This window comes from Fusarium oxysporum, chromosome 9, assembly GCF_000149955.1.
Source record: "Fusarium oxysporum f. sp. lycopersici 4287 chromosome 9, whole genome shotgun sequence".
In the NCBI taxonomy this organism is placed as follows: Eukaryota; Fungi; Ascomycota; class Sordariomycetes; order Hypocreales; family Nectriaceae; genus Fusarium; species Fusarium oxysporum.
The window spans coordinates 2,834,533-2,858,668 of record NC_030994.1 but is presented as its reverse complement, the minus strand read 5'-3'; the positions used below and the strand labels follow the sequence as shown (position 1 = coordinate 2,858,668).

The 24,136-nt window shown below is 50.3% G+C and overlaps 11 protein-coding genes across 14 annotated transcripts; 5 read left to right on the top strand and 6 right to left on the bottom strand.

Annotated features, from left to right (window-relative positions):
• Nucleotides 1-28: 28 nt before the first annotated feature.
• On the bottom strand, nucleotides 29-1,987 carry FOXG_12913 (uncharacterized protein). Its single transcript, XM_018392854.1, has 2 exons — nucleotides 1,706-1,987; nucleotides 29-1,661 (listed from the first exon to the last, which is right to left on the bottom strand). The coding sequence occupies exons 1-2, from the start codon at nucleotides 1,938-1,940 to the stop codon at nucleotides 112-114; spliced, it is 1,785 nt and encodes a 594-aa protein (XP_018251450.1). The 5' UTR covers nucleotides 1,941-1,987; the 3' UTR covers nucleotides 29-111.
• A 644-nt stretch (nucleotides 1,988-2,631) lies between these two features.
• On the bottom strand, nucleotides 2,632-4,580 carry FOXG_12912 (vacuolar protein sorting-associated protein 4). The gene is made up of 3 exons (XM_018392853.1): nucleotides 3,690-4,580; nucleotides 3,195-3,645; nucleotides 2,632-3,149 (listed from the first exon to the last, which is right to left on the bottom strand). The coding sequence occupies exons 1-3, from the start codon at nucleotides 4,310-4,312 to the stop codon at nucleotides 2,928-2,930; spliced, it is 1,296 nt and encodes a 431-aa protein (XP_018251449.1). The 5' UTR covers nucleotides 4,313-4,580; the 3' UTR covers nucleotides 2,632-2,927.
• A 172-nt stretch (nucleotides 4,581-4,752) lies between these two features.
• Nucleotides 4,753-5,261, top strand: FOXG_20812 (prefoldin beta subunit; the record flags this gene model as incomplete). The annotated part of the gene is made up of 4 exons (XM_018401120.1): nucleotides 4,753-4,817; nucleotides 4,869-4,930; nucleotides 4,978-5,101; nucleotides 5,147-5,261. The coding sequence occupies 4 exons, from the start codon at nucleotides 4,753-4,755 to the stop codon at nucleotides 5,259-5,261; spliced, it is 366 nt and encodes a 121-aa protein (XP_018251448.1).
• On the bottom strand, nucleotides 5,092-6,758 carry FOXG_12911 (uncharacterized protein). The gene is made up of 2 exons (XM_018392852.1): nucleotides 6,083-6,758; nucleotides 5,092-6,036 (listed from the first exon to the last, which is right to left on the bottom strand). The coding sequence occupies exons 1-2, from the start codon at nucleotides 6,147-6,149 to the stop codon at nucleotides 5,420-5,422; spliced, it is 684 nt and encodes a 227-aa protein (XP_018251447.1). The 5' UTR covers nucleotides 6,150-6,758; the 3' UTR covers nucleotides 5,092-5,419.
• A 138-nt stretch (nucleotides 6,759-6,896) lies between these two features.
• On the top strand, nucleotides 6,897-9,633 carry FOXG_12910 (uncharacterized protein). 3 transcript variants are annotated; one of them, XM_018392851.1, is made up of 3 exons: nucleotides 6,897-7,383; nucleotides 7,449-8,712; nucleotides 8,763-9,633. In XM_018392851.1, exons 2-3 carry the CDS (start codon nucleotides 7,478-7,480, stop codon nucleotides 8,941-8,943), a joined length of 1,416 nt encoding a protein of 471 aa, XP_018251446.1. In that variant the 5' UTR covers nucleotides 6,897-7,383; nucleotides 7,449-7,477; the 3' UTR covers nucleotides 8,944-9,633. The 3 variants fall into 3 exon arrangements, with proteins under 3 accessions (XP_018251446.1, XP_018251444.1, XP_018251445.1); XM_018392849.1 differs by having other exon boundaries at nucleotides 7,436-8,712; XM_018392850.1 differs by having other exon boundaries at nucleotides 6,897-8,712.
• Nucleotides 9,634-10,225: 592 nt separating this feature from the next.
• FOXG_12909 (prostaglandin-endoperoxide synthase 1) lies at nucleotides 10,226-14,048 on the top strand. 2 transcript variants are annotated; one of them, XM_018392847.1, is made up of 5 exons: nucleotides 10,226-10,618; nucleotides 10,717-10,955; nucleotides 11,016-11,208; nucleotides 11,260-13,331; nucleotides 13,391-14,048. In XM_018392847.1, the coding sequence occupies exons 1-5, from the start codon at nucleotides 10,369-10,371 to the stop codon at nucleotides 13,940-13,942; spliced, it is 3,306 nt and encodes a 1,101-aa protein (XP_018251442.1). In that variant the 5' UTR covers nucleotides 10,226-10,368; the 3' UTR covers nucleotides 13,943-14,048. The 2 variants fall into 2 exon arrangements, with proteins under 2 accessions (XP_018251442.1, XP_018251443.1); XM_018392848.1 differs by having other exon boundaries at nucleotides 11,260-14,048.
• A 372-nt stretch (nucleotides 14,049-14,420) lies between these two features.
• Nucleotides 14,421-15,566, top strand: FOXG_12908 (uncharacterized protein). Its single transcript, XM_018392846.1, has one exon. It carries the CDS (start codon nucleotides 14,650-14,652, stop codon nucleotides 15,259-15,261), a length of 612 nt encoding a protein of 203 aa, XP_018251441.1. The 5' UTR covers nucleotides 14,421-14,649; the 3' UTR covers nucleotides 15,262-15,566.
• On the bottom strand, nucleotides 15,434-17,050 carry FOXG_12907 (xylan 1,4-beta-xylosidase; the record flags this gene model as incomplete). The annotated part of the gene is made up of 1 exon (XM_018392845.1): nucleotides 15,434-17,050. The coding sequence occupies one exon, from the start codon at nucleotides 17,048-17,050 to the stop codon at nucleotides 15,434-15,436; it is 1,617 nt and encodes a 538-aa protein (XP_018251440.1).
• Nucleotides 17,051-17,269: 219 nt separating this feature from the next.
• FOXG_12906 (uncharacterized protein) lies at nucleotides 17,270-19,311 on the bottom strand (the record flags this gene model as incomplete). The annotated part of the gene is made up of 5 exons (XM_018392844.1): nucleotides 17,270-17,470; nucleotides 17,517-17,684; nucleotides 17,730-18,819; nucleotides 18,867-19,210; nucleotides 19,264-19,311. The coding sequence occupies 5 exons, from the start codon at nucleotides 19,309-19,311 to the stop codon at nucleotides 17,270-17,272; spliced, it is 1,851 nt and encodes a 616-aa protein (XP_018251439.1).
• Nucleotides 19,312-21,653: 2,342 nt separating this feature from the next.
• On the top strand, nucleotides 21,654-22,517 carry FOXG_12905 (uncharacterized protein; the record flags this gene model as incomplete). The annotated part of the gene is made up of 1 exon (XM_018392843.1): nucleotides 21,654-22,517. The coding sequence occupies exon 1, from the start codon at nucleotides 21,711-21,713 to the stop codon at nucleotides 22,515-22,517; it is 807 nt and encodes a 268-aa protein (XP_018251438.1). The 5' UTR covers nucleotides 21,654-21,710.
• Nucleotides 22,518-22,705: 188 nt separating this feature from the next.
• Nucleotides 22,706-24,046, bottom strand: FOXG_20811 (uncharacterized protein; the record flags this gene model as incomplete). Its single annotated transcript, XM_018401119.1, has 2 exons — nucleotides 22,706-23,247; nucleotides 23,295-24,046. The coding sequence occupies 2 exons, from the start codon at nucleotides 24,044-24,046 to the stop codon at nucleotides 22,776-22,778; spliced, it is 1,224 nt and encodes a 407-aa protein (XP_018251437.1). The 3' UTR covers nucleotides 22,706-22,775.
• Nucleotides 24,047-24,136: the final 90 nt, after the last annotated feature.

Below are 24,136 nucleotides of genomic sequence, written 5' to 3'. Positions count from 1 at the left end.
AGAATGAGTTCTCAGTTTCATTGTATCAAATTATCATGATATACAATTCTATTTTGTCTATAGTGTGATATGGTACATGTAAATATTGGTGTATCGCTATATTCGTACAATTCATGCAACGCCGCCCATGGCCGTACCCTTGGACTCGTCCTCTTGAGGTGGATCGACATCATAATCATCCATCAATCTGCCCACAAGCGTAGTATACTCCGGGGCGAATGGCCACTCCAGATACGCTTTGATAATATCCGCCCATTGCTCCTCAGTAACACAGCGCGCTACCAGCGCTCCATGTCCTGAAACCGGTGATCCGCCCAGCTTAGGATCATGAAGCGATGCGATATCAGCTGCACAGTCGCCGAAACCAGGCCACGCGCCGTCCATCGCACTCTGTATTGGTGCAAGCATGTGCTGGAACCAATAGCGAAGCATGGTATCTGAGATGGTACCGTTTCGCGAAGTCGGGCCGTGCTGGCGTGTGTACTTGCTCATGGCCTTGGGCTGTAGGTCGAGAAGAGCGCAGGGCATGCGGGGATAGAATTCATCGGCGCGTGCGGCGAGGGGTTCGAAGGGGCGGCGATCCCAGAATAGAGTTGGTTTCTTTTGACGGAAGAGGTGGTAGTTATCGCGGACCATGAGCCATTCTTTCCGTGTGTTTTTCTTTACGCCGTCGAGACGGGCGTTGAATTCTGCTTCGGCGGCGGGGAATTGGGTGGGGGATTTCTTCCAGAGCTTCATAAGGGCGTCGCGCTGCTGGAGCAGTTCGAGGAAGAGCTGCGAATCTACTGCGTCGTACTTTTCGCGGTAGCGCAGCATTTTTAGTCGGTACGATGCCTCTGAGGCTTCGTCTTCTGCGAAGGCTGTTTCTAAACCTTCGAGTTCTTCGCGGAAAGGTCGGTTGTGTCGTGGTGGTTGAAAGCCTGCGAGCTTCTTATTGGCGAGTTTTTGATTGGCGCTGAGGTTGTTGTACATGATTGTCTCGCGGCCCTTGGGCATCGTCAACCCAGCTTGCTTCATGCGCTTGAGGCAGTTGTAGCCTGACTCCATGTTGATCCACTCATCGCGGAGCTCATAACGATCTTCGACTTCGACGTCGTGGCCGCAGATTTCATGGAGCCATTCGAGGGAGAGTTCTGCTTCGAAGGCGCTGCGTTTTCGACGGATGGCACTTCGTGGGAGAAGGCGCCGTTTGCCGTCGTCGGAGATCCATACTAGCATGCGCACAAGACCGTATTGCTGGAAGAGCGAGGCGGTGCGGATGCTGGACATTAGTTGGTAGAGAACCATTGTGCTGACGCATTCGAACGATTGGTACTTCTTCGGTGGGCAGTAGCACAGGTTGACGTTGACGAGGAGTGTGTCGTTGCGTTTGGGCTCGGCGGCGGGATCGCGGATGGTTTGGTGGGGGAGGGATTCGAGGATCGAGTTTAGGTCTTTCCAGAGGATACCAGCTTTGGGAACGGCTTCGACGTTGGGTCTGTCGAGGAAGTCGCCTAAAAAGGGCCTGTAGAGCTCAATGTCGGGTTCCATGAGGATGTGTTTCCGCGGTTGCACGAGGTCATGAAGAGTGCGACTCCAAAGGCCGGGACCGGGGTTGATATCGACGATGTCGCATCCTTTATGGCGATCGAATGAAGGGCCGATGTATTGGGCAATATCATCTAGACAATAAGTTTCAAGCCAACAAATGGAGAGGAAACCGTACCGCAGAGACTTTGACTAACGAGGTTGGCGCGGTGCTTATCACCTATAGGCGCTTTCGGGCGGCCGGCCACACGAGTCCATTGCCATAGTCCTGTATCTCGTAGCCTCTCGGAAAGTTCGTTTGAAGGTTCGAGTTGTTCGCTTGTGATTTTGCTAGAGGCGTGGCGGATTAGGGAGGCTGAAGGGCGGATACGCCGTGGGAGAGATGAGCGAGCATTTTTGAAGGCGATGAACATGGGAATGTGTATGGCGTTCAGTGATTTGGGATAGTGGGATTGTTGGTGATGGGGAGGAAATTATGTTTTTGCCGTGGGATACCGCTTGATAAGATGGATAAGATAAAGATAGTGGGGCAATGGTGTTTTGAAGTGGTTTACAAGCAGAGACTCGAAGTTGGGCTTCTTGTTCATGGCCATTTCTGTTTTTACTAAGATTCTCTCGTACCTCATCCCGTGTTACTTTGCTTTCCTGTCTCTCTTTTGCTTTATTGGATTTCAAATTGCTTCTGCTGGCGTTGACTGTACGGCGATGAACGGTGGAGGGATAGTACAGCAGATGCACTCATCATGAATGCTGCAAGCTGTGATCAACCAAGAGCTGGAAGTCACCAGCCAACTTCCGGTAGAGTTTGGTACTGGTTGAGTTAAATCTCTGGCATCTGGCTATTTAAGACGCAACTTCGTCATCTTCCAAAAAATTGTGGTCCTTTGGATATAAAGACATCGTTTCCAACTGTAGTCATTGATCTGAGTTTATTCAAGGGTGATAGGAAACCATTCTTTTCACATGCATCCTAAGCACAGAGATGTAACTCAATCGTTAGTCAGATATTCTATAAATTTCAAATAAACCCAGATAAAAAATTATAAGAAAGTGTTTTATTCAACAATTCTTTTTCTTCAGGTCTTCACGTGGCTGAGATTGATGCTTCACTTCAATTGTCTTTCAATTACCCTGCACTTCATCATCAAGCATTCAACGCTAAGCCCAATCTGTACAGCTGTCTCCGATCCCACCATCATCATTCACGACATCTGCAAGGGTTGCTCTGGACCTGTACTCAAAATTGTATATCAACATTCATTTCATTTACCCACACACCATATTCCTAAGCCAAGCCAAGCTACGAGATAAATAAAAACTCCACAAGACGCCGCCATGCTAAGACATAATCCTGTAAACTCGCTACCTCCCTTGTGTTACATATCTGCCTGTCTCCTTTATCATGCACCCTCACTTCCAAACTCATTGGTCCACTCAATCTGCCTTGCAATATCATCCTTGGACACAGTCGGATGCGAATCGTCAAGCGCCATCTCGAAATCCTTCAGCGCAACATCTGGTGCAAGTAGTTCGTCGGATGAGACGTCGTCGTATGTCATCTCGATCTTTTCGGGGTCGCCTGGTGAGCAGGGCGTCAACATGCGCTTGCCGTCTTTCATAACCTGGATTTGTTAGTGAAGATCAAATACTACTGAAGCGCAACTTACAGGCTTGAAGTGCGTGGCTTGTAGAATCTTGCGGACCGGTCGCATAAGAGCAGATTGAACAACGTTGGCGATATCACTACCCGACATTCCATCGGACTTGGCAGCAAGAATATTGTAATCGCTAGCCTGGAGAGAGGTCTCAGTGTCGCCGATGGCTAGCTTGAACATGCGCGCGCGACCATTCATGTCGGGAAGACCAATATGCACACGGCGCTGGAAACGTCGGCGAATAGCAGCGTCTAATTGCCAGGGAATATTGGTGGCGCCCAGGACCAGAATACCCTTGCTGTCGTTGCCTACACCGTCCATCTGAACAAGTATCTCGGTCTTTATACGGCGTGAGGCTTCGGATTCGCCTTCACCTCTTGGGCCGCAGAGGGCATCGATCTCGTCGATGAAGATAACTGAGGGCTTGTTTTCGCGCGCCATAGAGAAGAGAAGCTTGACAAGTCTGCAGGGGTTAGATAGAGCACCAAATGGCTGCAGGGAACGTACCTTTCACTTTCACCCATCCATTTGCTGACCAAGTCGGAACTACTGATACTGAAAAAGGTACTGTTCGCCTCTGTCGCTACAGCCTTGGCGAGGTAACTTTTACCTGTTCCTGGAGGACCGTACAGCAAGATACCCTTCCACGCCTGTCGCTTGCCCTGGAACAGACTGGGGAACTTGATGGGGAGAACAACAGCCTCCTTCAACGTCTCCTTCGCACCCTCGAGACCAGCGATATCCTCCCACCGCACGTTGGGCCTCTCCTGGAGAATAGCACCAGACAGCGCATTGCGCAACTTCTTGCTATCGTCGTCCTCACCAGCCTGCGGCTTCCCCTTGCCAGTTGAGCTGCCGTTAGCGCCCATGATAGCCTTTCCGCCGCCGTTTGCGTTTTCGTTCTCGGCGGCGAGGAATTGCTTGAGCTTTTCTGCGCGGTCGAGGTACGTCGCCATCTTCTCCTGCATGGTGACTTTAAGGGCCTTGTTCTTCTCCCACTTGAGCGCCTTGACCCAGAGTTCCATGGAGGACATGTATAGGTCGAAGGCTTTTTGGTACTCCTTGTTGTGGTCGGCTGTGATGGCCTTTTGCACCTCTGCGATGGCGCGATCGCGGAAGTTGGTCGACATGGTGACGTTGTTTGGGGTCGATGAACGTGGGGGAGGGGGTGACGAGACTCGAGGCTCCCAGAGGAGTAAGGGGAAGTCGAAGAGAGAGTGGAGGAGGGAACAGACAGAACCTCGGGACGTTCAAGTCGGATTAAAGACGGTGGACGGTGATGAGGAAGTAGTGCAGCAGCAAGCAGAACAGTAGGTACAGACGGACAGGTACAGGCTGTGGTGGATTGAATTGGCGGGGAAACATCAAGATCCATGGTTGGATTGGATTGATTGAGCGCAATGCTTATAGCGGGGCAGAGAGGGGCTGCACAACCTTTACCTCGACTTTCTCGACCTCTGCCTTGGCGATTTAGGCGACAACTACAGTACACTCAAAAAAAGACGAATCAGAAATAGGCAGCAGGTTTTTTACGTCTGCTTAGTGATAATTTACCGCTGTTTACATCATCATGTCGGATCCTCAAGCACGGTTACAGGCGCTGTCTGAGGACTTCCAGAAGCTTCAAGGCGGTATGTTTGTGTACATTTGGAGGGGGAATTATGCTGATTGGGAGTAGAACTTCAGAACGCTGTGGGTCGCGACAGAAGTTGGAGGGTCAGAAGCAGGAGAATGTTGGCGTGCAGCAGGTAAGTGATGTTTTGAGATACAGTGAGCATGGTCTAATGAGGGTCAGGAATTGAGCGACTACAAGAGGGAGAGACAATCTACAAGCTCGCTGGGCCAGTGTTGCTGAAGCAAGACAAGTTTGAGGCTGAGAACACAGTCAAGGGTCGTCTGGACTTTATCAGTGGTGAAATGTGAGCACTTTGCCCTCACTACATATCGCGTGCTAATATTCTCAGTACACGACTAGAAGACACAATCAAGGAGACACAAGAAAAGCTGGAGAAGAAAAAGACAGAGATCATTCAGATTCAGACCGCAGCTCAAAGCCAGGGCAAGGAAGCACCTCAGTAATGACGAGAGAGATGAAAGAAAAATAGACCATGAGTTGAGTTATATTCTACAGTACGCGGATTATGATAATGCAAATACCTGGCACTTTATGAGCGCCGCGCTAATCGGAGAGTCCTTTCAAAAAACGCCAGTCGTCAAGTTGAAGTTCGTGATGTGGTTTAGTTGATCGCCATGATGCTGAATCCCCAGGGAACGCCCATGTTCTTGTGCTCTTGAGCTGCGCTGGGGGAGAACATAAAGTCTTGCTTGTCATCTGCAGCAACGGGCTGAGGTGTCGCTGCGTCTTCGTCTGCGTCAATAGCAGAGAGAATAGCTTCAGCAATGTCGCTCTTCCGAGTACAATTCTCAAAAACAGCACCGCCTTCAATGAGACTCTGCATCAACGCGCGCTGATCACTCTCCGTGAAGAGCTGTGCCTCGCGGTTCAGAACGCCATAAGTGACCTTCTCGCCAGTCTGAGCTAAGCGCTGGAAAATTACTGTGAATGCGGCAATGGCCTGTGCGAGAATACGGGCTTTTTGCTTGGAGCTCAGATGGGCAAAGATCTCGGAGTCTTCTTCGAGGGCGGACTGGGTGTTGGTGTCGAAGATGAATTGGAGAATGCGGTGCAGGATGTTACGGCAGGTTAGGTCGAGATCAGCGCTGACGTCGAGCTCGAAGACTGAGGAGATGTTGCGAAGTATGCTGGAGAGGGCGTCGAGAGGGCAGAGGTCGTCGGGGAGGGTGACGTGCCCTTGGTCAATTGTGAAGATGTCAATTGCGGCGTTGACAGCAGCTGGGGATGTTAGTTGAGGTTTTGAGAGGTAGTGAGGGTGGTTTACTTCTGCGGGTGGTGTCGATGTCGATCCCGACGCTTGAGACGATGGAGTTGTTCTTGATGGCTTCCATTTTGAAGATGTAAGTGAGCGATATGATATGAGAGGTATAAGAGATATGATGAGCTTGAATTGAGATATGATGCTAGACTTTATAACCATCCAAGACCTGGGGGATACGCCGGCTTTTGAACTCGTCGGCCCCTTACAAAAATTCTTCCCAGGAGATGCCCAACTCGATGAGGATACGGCATATTATCCTGGCAGCCTCAATAACAAAGGCCCTCATGGCCACACCGTGGTCAATGCCCCCCTTACCTGAGGTGTCATGGGCGTGGATAGATGGGCCGATAACCGTCCTTCACCGTGGGGTTTATTTGGCCGACACGACATGGTGGCGGCATGATCATGATGAAGCTGAGATATGATGCGAAGTTTGGGGGTTAACCAAGAGATAGCTTTCTCTTGGCAGATATATCACATTCTATACTTCATGATGAGATCTTGCCTGATCAAGCACTCTGTAAACATGTGCATCTTCTTCCGTCGTCTGTCTTGTTGCCTCTTATGGAAGTATTTCGTCAAGGATCATGACCCGGTTTCCCCGAACCTAAGCCCTGAATCAAGCAGATATGTGCCTACGCTTTATCACGAAGTCTGCTGGTAACCAGCTGCTAGCCATGCTTTGGTATGCTTATGCCCATTCAAACGTTTGTGCTTATCAAGATATCCAAGGCGTATCCGACTCGACGTACCATACTTATGAGGAATGCAGTTCAAATGCAAGATCATACTCGGCCACGGACTCAGCCAGTGAAGAAAACACGCCATCTACTCCATGATTCGAGAAGTGGCTGCCGCGCCACAAATTTGAGGCTGACGTTTCATCATTTTGGGTTACTTGCATATCCCTCCTTTTTGGAATCAGCATCGGGTAAATGAATTCCCCGCCATTGGGCATGGAGGGGCAATCAAGGTACCGAACAACGGGCGCGTCGTCACAGGACCCGTTTTCTCAATGATTCCATCACCAGGCAGCTCTAAAACGTTGGACTGTTTTGAGTAACAAGCTACGCGGCGCCCGACCATGAACTGGATATAACCCTCGACGACTCTAACACAGTCATCTTCAGCTCTGCGAAAGTCACTCTCGTCTTTCATATTTCGCCATGGACTCGAGGATTGCGATGAGGCCGACCAGGCCGCAGACCGTCAAGGAGCTGGTGGCTCAGGCGGAGAACTTCAAGTTTAACACGAACATTCCTGTTAAGCACTGGATACGTGCGGCTGAGACGCTGTACCAAGAGGTTTGTTGCTAATCCTATCGGCATCTTTGTTTGTGTGCAGCTAACGTTGTAGGCCTCGTTTGCAGTCTCGGATGGCGATTTCGGAAGAGCTTATATGATGCTATATCGACACTCCATACTCGTCCTCAAGTACATCCCGTCACATCCCCAGGCCAAAGATCCCGAGAACAAAAAGGTGTACAAAGCGTTATCGAGACGCATACAGCGTGTCATCCAAGATCTTGAACAGCTCAAACCCGAGATCGAGAATGCCGTCAAAGAATGGGAACGAATGGCGCAGTCGCCAAAAGCGAATACCGAGCCCGAGCCGTCGTCACGATATGAACAATTTGCAGCGCGCGATCCGAGTTTGACGGGCAATGCAAAGATTCTGGACGCGTTTGACAATCAAGATCTGGCTGTTGATCTTGCGCAGAAGGAATTGATGAGGAGGGACACTGCGAGGAGGGCTACGAGACAGTCAGGAATTACAGATGAGGATATCATGTCGAGAAGAAGAGGTGGGAGATGGGATCAGTGGGATGGGGCGAGGATTGGAGATGATGAGGATCTGAGGCGGCAGATGGAGGCGACGAGGCATGCTCTTGATTCGGCGCAGGAGAGACGGACTGATGATGATTACCGACCGACGTCACATACGTACAGTTATCCATCGATCTCGAGACCACGAGCCGTTGAATACGAGGGCCAAACACCAATACCTTCAATACAGCCAAGTCGCCCACCGAAGGAACCCGTCGCTCCTCCACCAAAAGAACCTCTACACACACCATCATTACAAAGTCTCCCACCAGCTCTTCCTCAAAAAGTCCCTCTACCAGGCTACGCACCTCTCATCCCCTCACCATCACCCCAACCCGCGCGTCCCGAAGTCCCCCGCAAAGAAGCCCTCGACACCCCCCCAACACTCCCCAAAAAAGAGCGTCTCACCTTTAAACCAGGCGCATACCTCGAGAACGGCGATCCAATACGCTCCCTCTTCATTCCGAAAAACTTGCGCCAGAAATTCCTCGACATTGCAGCGGACAATACACGTCGCGGGCTGGAAATGTGCGGTATGTTGTGCGGCACTCCGATCAACAATGCGCTGTTTGTGCGGTGTCTCTTGATCCCGGATCAGAAGTGTACGTCGGATACATGTGAGACGGAGAACGAGGAGGTCATGTTTGATTACTGCATGAAGGAGGATTTGCTGCTGCTGGGGTGGATTCACACGCATCCGACGCAGACGTGTTTTATGAGCTCGAGGGATTTGCATACGCATGCTGGGTATCAGGTTATGATGCCTGAGAGTGTTGCGATTGTATGCGCACCGAAGTTTCAGCCATCGTAGGTCACGCGATCAAAGTGAGACTTGAGTAGACACTGACAATTTTTAGGTATGGCATCTTTCGATTGACGCATCCCCCGGGGCTGGATCATATTCTCAATTGTAATCACCAGGATACATTTCATCAGCATTCGATTGACAATATTTACCGGGGCGCGGGACAGCCGAAGGGCCATGTTTATGAGAGCGATAAGCTGGACTTTTATGTACATGACCTAAGGACCAAATAGAGCATGCATAGCCAGATAGAGGACGCATAGCGCTGGAGTTGTGTGATGAGGTACAAAGAGTGTCACAAACCGTTATTGCACAACCTTCAGTGACTGATTCTGGTGAGAGCTGCATTTGAGGCCGGGTATTTTCCGCACCTCCCTCACTGCGAAGGATCAATAAAGTGTTCCCTACCGCACAGTATGCAGTCTACAGTATGAAAACCTGTGCGATGCAGATCTGTACCCTGCCCAAAGTGGATATTGGGTCGATCTTTATCCCGCTGTGGAGAATGAGATCTAGGGATTAAGATTGGATCTTGGGAGGAGTGGGGAACCGTCTCTGGGCTGAGGGACGATCCAATAATGAGGAGGTCGAAAAAGGTGCAGGATTGGCGTTAGGGGTAGGGATCGGCGAGCTGAAAATGGGAGCTTGGGGAGGACCGGGTGAGTGGTGAGGGATCGACGGAGGGAACTGGGAGAGGCAGGGGAGAGAGTATTGTCTATTGCAAATGAGCTGATGCTATTGCTTTGCCTCAATGGCTTCTTCAATATTGCTTATTTGTATCAAGGCTGATATCCAGTACCATTTACTGCACACTCAAGCAAGGGGATCGTTTCCAAGACAATGGATATTAATACAGTTTCAGCCCTCCAAACAAAATACACCACGTCATTTTATCTCTCCCGCCTCCGCACCCTTTTCCCAAAGAGGACTTTCAGCTCTGAAAGTGACCACTCACACCGTGCTGATTATCAAGTGTCTCAGTTGAAGGTGACTGCGCTAAAAAAGCTTAGGGCCAGATTTTTTGTAAATGCCGGGTTGGTCGATCAGCTGGTTAGTCTGCCGTATTGGGACGGCTTCAGCTTAGACCGGGTCGGTCCGCTATCGATTTTGGCTGGAGCTTGTAGCTTTTAGTTGGTGACCTTGGGAAGAATTGGGCTGAAGCCACGGCATCATGCGAGCATCAATATCAATAAACCAAATAGGGATTGATGCAGGTAGGTAGCTGCATGTGCATAGACTTGTGTCTCGGAAGCAAGACAAAGATCTCAGACATGGCAGAGAGATCTACCCTCACTTACAAATACTCTTGTCTCAAGTGGCGCTGTAGATCCATGGATCTCCAAGGGTGATTGACCTTCTTTTGGAGCTAGGAGGGCGTCCGGCTCCGCGTAGGTCTTGTTCCACTGCATCTGGTTTGTCAATATGTGTGTTTTATTGGGTTTTGGAGAGCGGAGGTTGGAATGCCGTGTCTTGGGAGCTTGCATGGTCTCAAGCTGGTCTTGTACTGTGTTGCAGCTCGCATGTGCTTGAGAGAAGAGACAAGATAAAGAGGCGTACGTCCACCCTCCCAGCTCCCCTCTCCCCGCTCCCAGCTTCTTACTGTTCTTGTTGAAGCTTCTCACCCTCTGGTGTTTTTGTTTTGAAGCTTTACTGCAATCATGGCGGAACACAAGAATGGCGTAGCTACAAACGGCTACGAGAAGAAATCTTCTCCTGCTTCGTCTTCTACCAAATCTGAAGCTAAGCCTCTTCCTAACAGCGATAAGAAGGATGGTATCGTCAAGAGCTTCAAGCAACTCCGTGTCGCGAGTAAACGGCCGCTCCCGAAGGAGATGGGCGATGGGTCGTATCGTGTTGTGGAGAATAGACCGGGTTTGAAGCAAGACATTCGACGTCTTCGTGGAAGAGGTATGTTCTCAATCTCCACTTTGCCATTCGTCTTGAGCGTGAAGCTGGTGTAGTGATTGATGAATGGAGTGTTGAGTGAATGAAGCTGATTGAAGTAGATCTGAAGACGTTGCTCGAGATCGTCAAGGCCAAAGTCAAGGGTGAAACTCAACAGGATGACAAGACGATGATCATGGAGCGCACGATCCAGCTCGTCGCTAATCTGAGTGATCACTCCAAGGTTCAGGAGTCTTTGACGAATAGTTTCATCTCGCAGCTTTGGAACTCGATCGATCATCCACCTATGCTGTACATGGGAGACAAGTTTCGGTTCAGGCAGCCTGATGGGTCCAACAATGTAAGTCTACACTCTGTCTTGCTTCCGCCGATGCTTAGTTAATTGGTACTGACGATTTAGAACCCGTATCTTCCTCAATTGGGCGCCGCGAGAACCCCCTACTCTAGAACCGTCCGTCCCAAGGGCATGAGTCTCGGTGCGCAGCCTGATCCCGAGGCTATTTTCGAGAGTGTCTTTGCGAGAGACGCTTTTAGGAAGAATCCGAACAATGTTTCGAGTATTCTTTGGTACTGGGCCACTATTATCATTCACGGTAAGCTCCCTCCATTCACCTCATGCCTCATCAATTGACTAACATCCGCAGACCTCTTCTGGACAAACCTCCAAGACCCTAACCAGAACGACTCCTCCTCCTATCTCGACCTCGCCCCTCTCTACGGCTCAACCGAAAAAGACCGCGACTCAATCAGAACATTCAAGGACGGTCAATTGAAACCTGATTGTTTCGCTGATAAGCGTCTGATCGGTAATCCACCCGGTGTTCCCATCCTTCTCATCATGTTCAACCGCTTTCACAACCATGTCGCCACGAACCTCGCAGACATCAACGAGGGCGGTCGCTTCTCCAAACCAGCTGAGCATCTCTCCCCCGAAGCTGCAGATGCTGCTTGGAAGAAGCGCGACACGGAGCTCTTCGAAACAGCGAGACTTGTTACCAGTGGGCTGTACATCAACATCACGCTTATTGACTATGTGAGAAACATCATCAATTTGAACAGGGTTGATACGACGTGGACTCTTGATCCGAGACAGGAAATGGGCGTTAGTGTCGGCACGAAGGACTTGTCGGAGAGTGGCACTGGAAACGTCGTCTCTGCTGAATTCAACCTTTGCTATCGCTGGCACTCGTGTCTCTCAGAGATGGACGACAAGTGGGTTCAGGATTTCTACACTGAGCTTCTTGGTGAGAACTATGGGCCTATGAACCTGCAGACTATGATGAAGGCACTCAAAGCGTTCGAGGCTAGTGTTGCTGATGAGCCGAGTGAGAGAACCTTTGGCGGCTTCAAGAGAGGTCCTGATGGCAAGTTCAACGATGATGAACTGGTTGAGGCGCTGGCTACGGCTATTGAACAGCCTGGTGGTGCATTCGGCGGACGTAATGTTCCACGCATCATGAAGCCTATTGAGATGCTGGGTATCATGCGTGGGAGGAAGTGGAACTTGGCGGGATTGAATGAGTTTAGGAAGCATTTCGGGTTGAAGGCGTATGAGACGTTTGAGGACATCAACTCTGATCCCTCCGTCGCTGATGCCCTGCGCAATCTGTATCAGCATCCTGATTACGTCGAGTTGTACCCTGGCATCGTCGCCGAGGAAGCAAAGACTCCCATGGTTCCTGGTGTTGGTATCGCACCGACTTACACCATCTCTCGAGTCGTCCTCTCCGATGCCGTGGCGCTGGTCAGAGGTGATAGGTACTACACCACCGACTACAACCCTCGCCACTTGACGAACTGGGGATACAAGGAAGTCGATTACGATCTCAAGGTCAACCACGGCTGTGTCTTTTACAAACTCTTCCTCCGTGCATTCCCCCAGCACTTCAAGGGCAACTCCGTCTACGCTCACTACCCAATGGTCATCCCCTCTGAGAACGAGAAGATCCTCACAAACATCAAGCGCGCAGACCGTTTTGACTTTTCCCGTCCCGAACCCACAGCCACACGTATCAATATCATCGGGTACAACGCGGCAAAGTACATTCTCGAGGACCAGCAAAAGTACCGCGTCTGCTGGGAAGAAGGCCTCAAGCACCTCATGGGCGAAGCAGGCGGTCGCTTCATGCTATCGGGCGACACGGCGCTGCACGCCCAGCAGCGTAAGTGCATGGGCAAGCTCTTGTACAACGACACGTGGCGCAATGCAGTGAAGTCGTTTTATGCGACGACCGCTGAGAAACTACTCGCGGAGAAGTCGTACAGACTTGCGGGGAAGATGCAGGTTGATGTTGTACGGGACGTGGGTAACGTTGCGCACACGCACTTTGTCGCGAGGATGTTTAACCTGCCCCTCAAGACGAGTGAGAATCCAAAGGGTGTGTTCTCCGAGCAGGAGCTGTACATGATTCTCGCTGTCATCTTTGTCTGCATCTTCTTTGACATTGATCCTGCCAAGAGTTTCCCGCTTAGACAGGGTGCGCGAGAGGTTGCGCAGAAACTTGGTGGTATTATTGAGATGAACGTCAAGCTGGCGAATAGCATTGGTGTCAAGGGACTTTTCACTAGCAAGCCGGATAAGAATGATGATCCGCTGGCGAGGTATGGTGAGAATATGGCGAAGGGATTGAAGAAGGCGGGCTTGAGTACGGAGGATATTGTCTGGAGTCAGATCCTGCCTACGGCTGGTGCTATGGTGCCCAACCAGGCTCAAGTGGTAAGTCAAACTTCCCCTACTCGTCAATTGAGTGAGTGAGTGAGTGCTAATGAGATTAGTTTGCGCAAACGCTGGATTGGTATCTCTCCCCAGCAGGCGAGAAATACCGCCCCGAACTAGCCCGCATCGCCGCCCTCGAAACAGGCGACGAGACAGACGCCTTGCTCCTCGGCTACGCAATGGAAGGCATCCGCATGGCCGGCACATTCGGTCTCTACCGCGAAGCCACAGGCCCCGACACAATCCACGAAGACGACGGCCGCAGCATCCCCGTCAACGCCGGCGACCGCGTCTTCGTATCGTTCGTTCAAGCCGCCCAAGACCCCAAGATCTTCCCCAACCCTGGAGTCGTGGACCCGAAGCGTCCGCTGGATAAGTACATCCACTATGGCGTTGGACCGCACGCGTGTCTGGGACGGGATATCAGCCAGGTTGCGCTCACGGAGCTATTCAGAGCGGTGTTTAGGAAGAAGGGTGTTAGGAGAGTGCCGGGCGCGCAGGGAGAGTTAAAGAAGGTGCCGAGACCGGGCGGTTTCTTTGTCTATATGACGGAGGATTGGGGAAGCATTTGGCCGTTTCCTACAAGCATGAAGATTACCTGGGATGAGTAGGTAATTGGTAGCTGTAGTGATGTAATGGTGGATGGGTAGATTGTAATTAATTCTCTTTGTTCATGCTCTCAAGTGGCTGTTGCGCTGATCTTTTTACTCTTCTGTTTTACTGTCGCTTTGTTCCTTGGTGTAAGTGAGACAGACCCAACTTACACAGACATCTCCACTCAAGCTGACAAAACTTACCAACCACTCCCATACCCTTTAACTGCGGAGCATTGACTATTCCTTTATGTCACCGCAAGGTAGCACTAGCGCCAATCACAGCCCCTTTCCCCCATTACCCCTAAAACAATGCCGAGCTTTCCGACTCCAACCCCTGCAGATCCCATCAATTGGTCGGAAGCAGTTCGTTTCACATTTCATCTGTTTCACCATTTGTTTGCCTGCGCCTCGACAAGGAATGTTATTGGGTAACGCGGCTGGGATTGTTTCTACACGAATTGTGCTTGGGGAAAAAATGTATATCTAGGGGACTTATTCCCTGAATCTGTGTTTGTTCTTGGCATCCTTATTCACTCCCATTGATTGTGAGGTTATTCACTCCTTTTTTTTTTCTGTTCGTGATACGTTGTGTTTCACAGACGTTCTTTTCGCATTGACTATCCCTGGTGGATTTTACTTAAACACACTCTCTTTCAGGTCATTTGCCTCAACTCAACGCCAACCAGCTACTATCAGCTCTTGATACCACGACATTCATCACAATGAAATTCACTACCCTCTCTCTCATCGCCTCTTTGGCCTCCCTCTCAGCAGCTTCGCTGTCTGCAGTCCCCATCATCGAAGCTATAGCCCCCAAATCAAAAATCTGTCCCACCGGCAACAAAGAATGCCGCACAGCAACCCAAGCAGCCCCCTTCATCGTCTCCAGCTTCCAATCCCAGCAGATCTACTCCCCCGCTGAAATCGCCGCTGTTCTCGCTCTCATGGCTTTTGAGTCAGGAGACTTTCAGTACAAGCGGAATCACTACCCTGGACGCCCAGGCCAAGGATCTGCGAATATGCAAATGCCGAACTATAATCTTCTCTATGCGAAGAGTATTCCCGAGCTGGCCAAGGGATGGCAGGGTATTGAGAGTGTGGAGGGGCTTTCGGATCAGGAGTTGGGGGATTTGTTGGATGATGTTACGGTTGATAAGTACAACTTTGGAAGTGGACCTTGGTTTTTGAAGACGCAGTGTAAGGAGGATGTTCGACAGGCGTTCAAGACGGATGTTGATACGGGGTTTCAGAAGTATATTGAGGAGTGTGTTGGGACGGATCTCCAGCCGAGGTTGGAGTACTTTCAGCGCGCGAAGACGGCGTTTGGTTTGTAGTTGGTTCAGAAGTTCGAGGACCGTGAATCTTGCGATAGGCTTCAAGGTATTCTGTCCTTCATTCTCTAGCTAACGGTTTTATTCTCTGAGTTGTTTTGTTTTCCGAGTTCATTATATGTGGCGAGATTTCATAAGTTGAAATCTTTGTGTTCGAATTGACTATTCGTTTTCTCTATATCTCATATCGATCCAACTTATCATGCACAGGCCTATAAACAAAGTAATCAAACTGCGCCTCCTTCGCAAGCCCATTAACATCCGAACACGCCATGCCCACAAACGCACCCGTGAAACTTCCATCCTTAGGATGTCCTCCACACTCATCCGACAGGATAGAAGCATCATACACAGGTCCAATCTCCTTCAACTCCTGCCCTTCAAGAGCGTAGTAAAACTGAAGTGTGCTTCCCGCACGAACACTAACCGCAAGTCGAACCTTGCCCTCGTTGGGAATTTCCACGGGCTCGGCGAAGGGACGCTCTAGACGACCTATTGGGAATGACTCTTCGGAGGAGATGATTTGTAGCTCGCGTTGGCCGGCGGCGGTGGCGGTTACGGTTAGGTAGAAGAAGTTGAAGCGGCAGTAGTAGGCTGTTAGACCGGCGAATTGGCGCTCGTCTTCGGGGGAGTAGGTTATCACCGTTTCGGCGTCGTAGGAGAAGTGGGTTTGACGACGCGCGACGAGGGCTTGTTCGAACCATGAACCGACGGACTCTCGACCGATGAGACTGAGTTGGTTGTTCTTGATGTTGAAGATGCGCTCTGGTTCAGGTGTTCGTAGCCATTGGAAGTCAATATGGAGTTTGTCGGTAAAAGTATATCGCTTTTCTTCCCAGTACGCTGTGTCGTCGCGTGCAGCAGGGAGATCTACATGAAGACTTGGGACGGGACCGTTCTTGATGTACAGCCAGTCGTCATCACCCCAGTAAGCTTCTTGAATAGCTGTTTCTCGACCCAAGACTGAACGTCGCTTTTGGGTAACAGGGCGCCCGGTCAAATGCACGATGTAGGTCTTGCCATCGGGTGTATCCACAATATCAGCGTGTCCAGCTCTTTGGAGCGCTGCGTTGGGTGCGTCTTTTGAAGTGACGACGTGTTTCTGGGGATGAACTTCATAAGGACCCCAGATGTTTCGTGATCGCGCGAGGGTCATGGCATGGGTATAGCCTGTGCCGCCCTCTGCTGTAGAGAGGTAATACCATCCATTGCGCTTATACAAATGCGATCCCTCAACATAAGCCAGATCTGTACCCTTGAAGATGTTCTTCTTTGGCCCCACTAGTTTACCCTGCTTAGGATCGAACTCTTGAAGAAAGATACCAGAGAACAGATGAGGACGAGCGCGATGATCCCAGGTCATGTTGTTGAACCATTTGCGACCGTCATCATCATGAAACAGCGATGGATCAAAGCCAGAGGAATTAGCGTACACAGGATCACTCCACGGCCCCTCGATAGCAGGCGCAGTGATAATGTAGTTATGCGCATCCTTGAACGAACCGTCCTTGCGCTTGACGTCCGTGTACACGAGCCAGAACTTGTCTCCATCGTGCGTCAGGCAGGGCGCCCAGACACCGCAGCTATCAGGCTCACCGCGCATGTCGAGCTGACTCTTGCGGTTCACTGGACGCACGATGAGAGTCCAGTTGGCGAGGTCTTTGGAGTGATGGATCTGAACGCCGGGGAACCACTCAAAGGTGGATGTAGCGATGTAGTAGTCATCACCGACGCGGCAGATTGACGGGTCGGGATTGAAGCCCGGAAGGATGGGGTTTGTGGCCTGTGGCATTTTGACTGATGCAATGAGATTGAGGTGAGAATTAGGTATTATCGTGAATGAGTGGTGACTTTTTATAATTGCTGGTCTGTCGTGATGGCTAACATTGCATTTAGCCTGAATGCAATCGCGGGGAACTCAGCTCACCCACCATTCACTGTCATGAGGTTACGATGGGTCTCAGTGCCGATCGCCCTACAACATTTCCCGGCTTGGCAGTAAGAAAACCACTCAGTTCTCTGTGACCATGTCGCCCGCGATGTCCATACTTCCAGGGAAACTCTCCCAGAAGCCCTGCGTTGCGTCGGCGAACGTCGCGTACATGTTGCTGCCGAATGCAAAATCTGTGTCGAACAGGTCAATGTCTGCGGGCGCGATGAAGGAAAAGTCGACGTTTGACGAGGCCTGGTCATTTTCGCCGTCTGTAGCGCTCTGGGAATTGTTAGTAAATGAATATGAGAGCGATGGGGTGACGTACTTGTTCGTCGGTGCTTTCGGCGTCGGGCTGACGGACGGGATCGGGCTGGAGAGCGCCGTAGTCGATGATTGCGTTGCGCATTTCTCGTCGTTCACTGGGTGTTACTGCGAGATCACCGTCGGCCTTGATGTTGCTGTAGAATATCTGCATCGCCTTGATCTTCTCGCGCTGTGATCCGTCAGTACAGTTACTGGCATGAGACGGATGACTTACCCAGGTGTCAGCCATCGGCCAAGCTTGTCGCATGTCTTTGAGGAACAAGAGGCCCTCGACAATATGCTCCCTTCGCTTCTCAACTTGATGCGCCGTGTCGCCGGGGTTTGGGAAGTGATAAAAGTATAGCATCGTTCCGACGGCCGTGTAAATAGTGAAGCCAATCCATGGAACGAGGCCGCGTAGAAAGTACAAGCCAAAGGCGCGGATCTCTTGCAGCATGTCGCACACCTGCTCGGCCACTTTCTCGAGTTCTTTGCTTGACCACGTTGACCACTGATCCCAATCCTTATCGCCAACTCTGGCCTTTTGCATCTCAACTTCAGGGAGGTAAGATCGGTAGAGGAAGATGACGCTCATGAAGTAGATGCAGTGCATGTAGCAATATGCTTGGCCTTGGTTGGACACGCTGTGCGCTCGTAGGAGGAAGAGTTCATATCGCAGCCGTTCGGGCAATGAGTTCTTCCAGAGCTCAAGTCGGGAGAGCAGCATCTGGAACTCGGACTGAGGCTGCCATGGCGGTACAGTGTTGTCGTGCCGTGTACAAGCCCATTTGGCGACGGCGCCCCAGACATCAGCGACGCGCATGCTGTTGGCTACGATACCTAGACTGCCGTGGACAGTACCCATCGCGGACCCGTCCGGCAATGAGCCATCGAGTCTTTCGCACAGCACGATCTGGCCGAAATTGAAGCTATCCGACTCACATGGGAGTTGTATCCGCATCTTATCACCCGACAACATCCTGTCGCGACCCTTTCCTCCGCTGAGAAGACTATCCATCAGGAAGCATGTCCATGCGGTGCGACGCCTCTCTTCAGCGTCGATAAAGTCCTCTCGAGTTGTCGCTGGTGGTGGTTCTTCAAACAGCCCGAGGACTTGGGCCATGCGCACTGCCATACCGAGATAAACCCATGCTCTTCTACCCTCGCCAGCGCCCCAGGAATGCCCAGTCAGCATGAGAAGAACCTGAGCGCGATGGACGGTCGGTTGGTCCACAAGCGACAAAACAAGCGACCGCGCATGAGCAGCGAATGTATTGCTTGCTTCGACCTGTGTCGCATACCCCGGCGGTGCAGCCTGCGAGAACCTGCGACATGTGAGTGAGACGATAAGCGAAGGAATCATATGCCGCACCTCACAGTGATAGCCAGCATCGCCCAAACCAGCAAAGGATCCAACCTCCTCTCACGAATAGCAATGAGGAGATTCGGAATATGATGAAACGACCACTTGTACGAGCAGCGCAGATAACTATTCTTGACCTCATCCGTCAGGAAGCCGAATGGGTCTGTGGTGGCCAAGTTCCCGGCCCGGATGAGCTCCGAGTCAGCCCGGCTCCCAGCCCCGGCTCCGAGTTCATCCCGATGACGCTCGAGACGGCTCCGGCGGAAGATGAAGGATGTGCCCTTGGGCGGGAAGACGCACTCGTCGCCGCGGTCGCGACAGCGCGTGCAGGGCGGACCGCCTGAGTGAATGCACTGAGAAGGGTGAGTCAGTTGCTGTGAGAGGGATGGGGAGGGGAGAGGAGCACTTTGCGCTTGGAGGAGCGACATGCGCCGCATGCTATTGACTTCTTCATCGTCGATGAGTCAAGTGGTGGTGACGTCCGTACGTTGACAGGGCAGTCAATCAGTCAGTGTTACTGGTATTTTGGCTGAGCGAGTGTCGAGGTTGATGGGGCAAATTTTCCAATGCTGGGCTTTGGATTGGTCAGCTTCTGGTGGGTGCAGTGAGAGACACTGAATAATGCCTCGACATCTGAGATACAGCGATTGTGAACGGCAATTTGCACGAAGCCATTTGTATTGTTATCTGTTCTATGTAACCCGTGCAAGTCTCGTCGGTAAAGTATATTGGGATTAGAAGTGAGGCGTGGATTACAGTTCTTAACGCTGTGATTGACGGCGGTGATGATTCGGGCTTCTGCTCACATTTACCATCATCACTGTTTGTTGGTGAGGCTGGGGACTCTGGGCGCTGAGTTTAAGCGACTATGGGGCAGCCAACGCCCCGAAGATAGTGCACCATCCACTAAATTTGATCGACGCAAAGACCTCTCTAATCCACTGGAGACCAGAATTCCACGGCATTCGCCACTAATAGTGCCTGTAGTCACTGGGAGTTTGTCCCCGTCGGGCATTGGTTGGTTCCAGCGTTTGATCATTAAATTCCAGGCTGATATTTACGCGCGTGTCGCATTCGAGGAATCGTACTCTAGGTTTATAACAGAAGACAAATGCATTTGTTGGCAATTACCGACTTCCCTACATGTCACGTTCCGTTACTTATCCTCAAGTCCCTTACGGGACGTGAGAGAGGCACCTTCAATGCGAGGCACTCTTTTCCGTTGACTCAAGAAGCATCCCTCCAGGGTTGGTCTTCGACAACAACTCACCTTCTCCACCGTTCGGATCCTCCAGCTTTTCTACTATCCTACCTTGCTCAACGAGCCCAACGTGATTCCGGTTCGATCCACGCCAGATGTTCCCTCCGATTCACCGTCTGCTCCAACCATCCATCCCATCCCGAGATGAAGAGCCAAAACTTGGTGCTTCGATTCAGTATCTAGTGTCATACCTTCGAGGGAGATCGCAAGGATCAATGCTGGCCTCACGATGGCATTGATCATACAACGCGCTTCACCGTCAGTGTCTTCGTGTATTCCTGGCTCGTCGTGCAACTCTGATACCACAGGCAAGTCTTTGGGCTTTCTCTTCCGCTCGAATATTCTTGACAGGCGGCAAATCCCGTAAGGTTGTTGGAGTTCGACGATATTTGTCTAATGCCCTTTTGTCGCGCTTCATGGCCTCATGGACAACCTTATTGTAGACTCTGTTGTGCCGAGATCTGCGTGTACGCCACAAAGGAGGCATTAAAGATCTGAGAAGCCCAGAAATCGATGAATGCAGAACGTCCATGGCTTCGTTAATCTCATCCGGATAGCGCAAAAGCATCGACTCTAAATGTTTGCGCTTCGATTCCACTGCTCGTGTGAGCTTTTCCTGCTTTGCCTTGCTATACATGAGGATGGTCGCGGTGTCTTCTGTCGGTCGTAGATAGACAGTTGTCTGGATTGGACAATGATCAGACTCAAAGCCTCGAATATCAAGTTGCCTGCAAGATGACATTCAGGCTTCGTGGCGTAAGTCAAATTGATCGTGGTGCAGTTGGTTCTTAGCTGGACACCGTGGGCAATGGCCCAGACTCCCGGTCTTGTCAACTGATTCAAGTCGACGTTTGAGCGGCTCCTCTCCAGCTGTTCAGCTTTTGCATTGCATCTTAGGAAAGGGTCTTCGGTCCAGCTACTATAATGCAGGTTGAGAACTCTGAGCAGAACGTCGCTATCTAAGAAAGAACAGTATTATATCTTTGAATAGCATTGGCCTTGTTATATCTGTTGAATATATTATGAAATATGATATTAAGGAAGAGGCCGCGTAGCAACTCAGATCTTCCCACCCTTTACTTATTCGCAAAGGGTATAGATACCATTACACTCCGGCAAGCCCACCTCTGCAATACAAACCAATTCCTATCCTTTGCCTGTTATCAATGGGACCTTCGCAAGAGTAAGTACGTGTGATGATTATCATTACCATGTGAAAGCTACAAAGATTTCATGTATCTCTGTGGTCCGTGATGCAGTTGTCGATCAGTCGGATTGGACAAGTTCTCATCTAACTACTGTTAGTTACCGTATATCCGGTTTGCACCAGCGAAGCTTCTTGTTTTACTTGATTAGACTCATTACCAGGTTCGCTGGGAAGGAATGGAACCTCTGAGTTGAACATTATCGAACACGAACTGATGTTATGGCATCGCCAAGCCAGAGTTTTGATGACTAATGCTGAAGGATCCTCGAAGGGCGCTATTGTCAACGACCCAAGCCAGGTATAAATGCAACCTCCACTTCATCGGAGACAGTGAGCACCTTGCTTCTTGCAACAGACCACCAAATTATATTGTCATATCTCCATCATGTCTTCTTTAAAATCGCGACCTGAGCTTATCAATCTCCTAAAATCTATCCTGGACGCTCGAAATGAGACGAACTGGGAAACTCTAGAATCCTTGTTCCAGCCGAGTATGTTGATCGATACAACCTCTCAACAGCGCGATAACTTAATCGCAAACCTACGTTCTGCCACTGGAGTCTCGGTAGAACTTGATAGCTGTGTGGTGGATGTCAACGCCCAAGCCGTTGCCGCAAGAGTCATCAAAACTGAAACGCTACCGGATGGCGAACGGTGCGAGTATCAGGAGATCATCCTCACCTGGTTTGTAGATGGTCGCTTGGTAACTCTCAAACGACTCAAAGATGGCGACTCTCGCTCGGCAAAACAAACTGCAACTCCTTCGCCGCTGGAAGAACTAAAACCTACTTCTCTTGACCTTGCAACACTGTACCGCGAGTACATCAAGAGCATCAACGACAAGACTATGGAGGCAAAGTTTGACAAGTTTTGTCAGCCAGTAGTAACGCATAATACCGTGAAAAAGACCATCGCAGAGTACATATCTCTGATTTCAGAGAGTCAAAGTGCAATTCAAGGGCTGTACTTTGACATTCAAGATGTCATCGTCGATAAGGATGCAGGGAGAGTTGCGGCCAGATTGGAGTTTACCGGTGTTCCTGTCAAGACGTGGGCTGGTGCTGAACCAAATGGGAAGAGTGTCAAGTTCCATGAGCATGTCATGTATTGGCTTGATGCAGGCAAGATACACTGGGTTTGGTCTGTTGTTGATTTGGATACGTATCGAAAGCAGCTTCAGCAGACAAATTAGACACGCATCAAGAACAAAAGTCTCTCCGGAATCATGTTTTGGGAGTGTCATTTTAGTCAATGTACCTGATAAATGATGCTCGCACCACGCGCCTTACCTCGAACAAAACCCTCTCCCCTCTCGCTAATCATTGAATAGTGCTGAGCTAGTAAATTAAAATTTCAGTCTTATGAAAACGAAGACACTGAAAGATTCACAAGTATATTTTAAGTTTTTGCACCATGAATTCCAATGTCTGTGTGAATCTTATTCATCCAGTCAACAAATGGAGGAACCTTGACCTTTCCACTGACACCACGATATCCAAACCTGTATCGCTCCAATTATAGTCGCTACAATCCCAAACAGTGCCGCTGCTACCAATGCAACAAAAGTCAACCAAAACGCATGTCTAGGGGATCTTCTACGCTGCGCCCATCGTCCCGGTCGAGAAACAGGTGCAGGATCTTCAGACTCAGCATATAAACTATGCAAGCGAATTGCCCAGTGAGGATATCTCTCAAAGAGCTCTCGCCGTGTAGTAAGTGGCCTCTCGTACACAGTCTCCCCATGGTGGCACTTAAGCGGCGCTGATATTCTTTGATCTACTAGTCGGACATCGTTGCCTCTCCAGCGATACCAGCGGGAGTTAAATTCGATTTTCCGATCGAGCCATTGTTGGTCTTGTGGTGGGAACAGCAGTCGAATAGTCTGTAGAGTTTCATAAAGGAATGTTGGGGTGTAACATCCTCTTTTATAGATCAGTCAAATCCAGATTGTCAATTTGTTTGTACATACCGCTTTAAGCTATCTTCAACAGATGTCTCCCATGGTTCGTCTTTCATCACCTCGTATGTCATCTCAAGGAGTGACACGAGGTCGAAAACTCGCAGGGTTTTGGTCTGGCTGCCTATGTTCAACACCAGATGATCAGGAAGGTGATGAGTCCACTCAAGTTGAACGTCGGCGTGGTCCTCTAGGTAACGTGCGCGAAGTCGACTCGCCATGAAGGGTGTATGGGGCTCATCATTATAGGCGTGCTTTGGGAAGGTCTCTTTTATGAAACTTGTTAAAGATTGGCTTTCGCCCCAGTTAAGACCAAGTGTCGCCAGAAATACTGTCCTTGAGTCAAGGTTGATATTTACTGCTAGCATCACTCTTATGGTGGCAACAATAGTTTCTTCTATTACGCTGTCCCTGACTGTGATATTTTGAGGTCCAGGTACCGCACTGTTATGCGGTACGTGGCTCGTCGTAGTATCCTTGGTGCTTTGGCCATGGTTTAATGCTGAGGTCATAGTATTTCTCAAATACTGTCGCGTAGAGTCAGGTTTGTTCTTCAGAATGTCGGCTGCGGTGAATACATCGTCCATCGAAACGTTGAGCTGGCCAGCCTGGTCTCGGAAATGGTCGAAGTAAGCACTGAGCTGATCCACGCGGCTGGAGCTTTGTAAATCCAAGCCCCAGAGCCTCTGAGCTATGCGCCGTCTCTTAGCTATTGGATCCAGCTCGGTCTGGATAACACTACTAGCATTAGGTACAGAAATCATGCTTAGAGAAATAAAAATACCTAAGGACTGAGAAATAAAGGCGGTGGTAGAAGATCAGGCTCTGGTATTATGCATGGGGGTCACATGAGA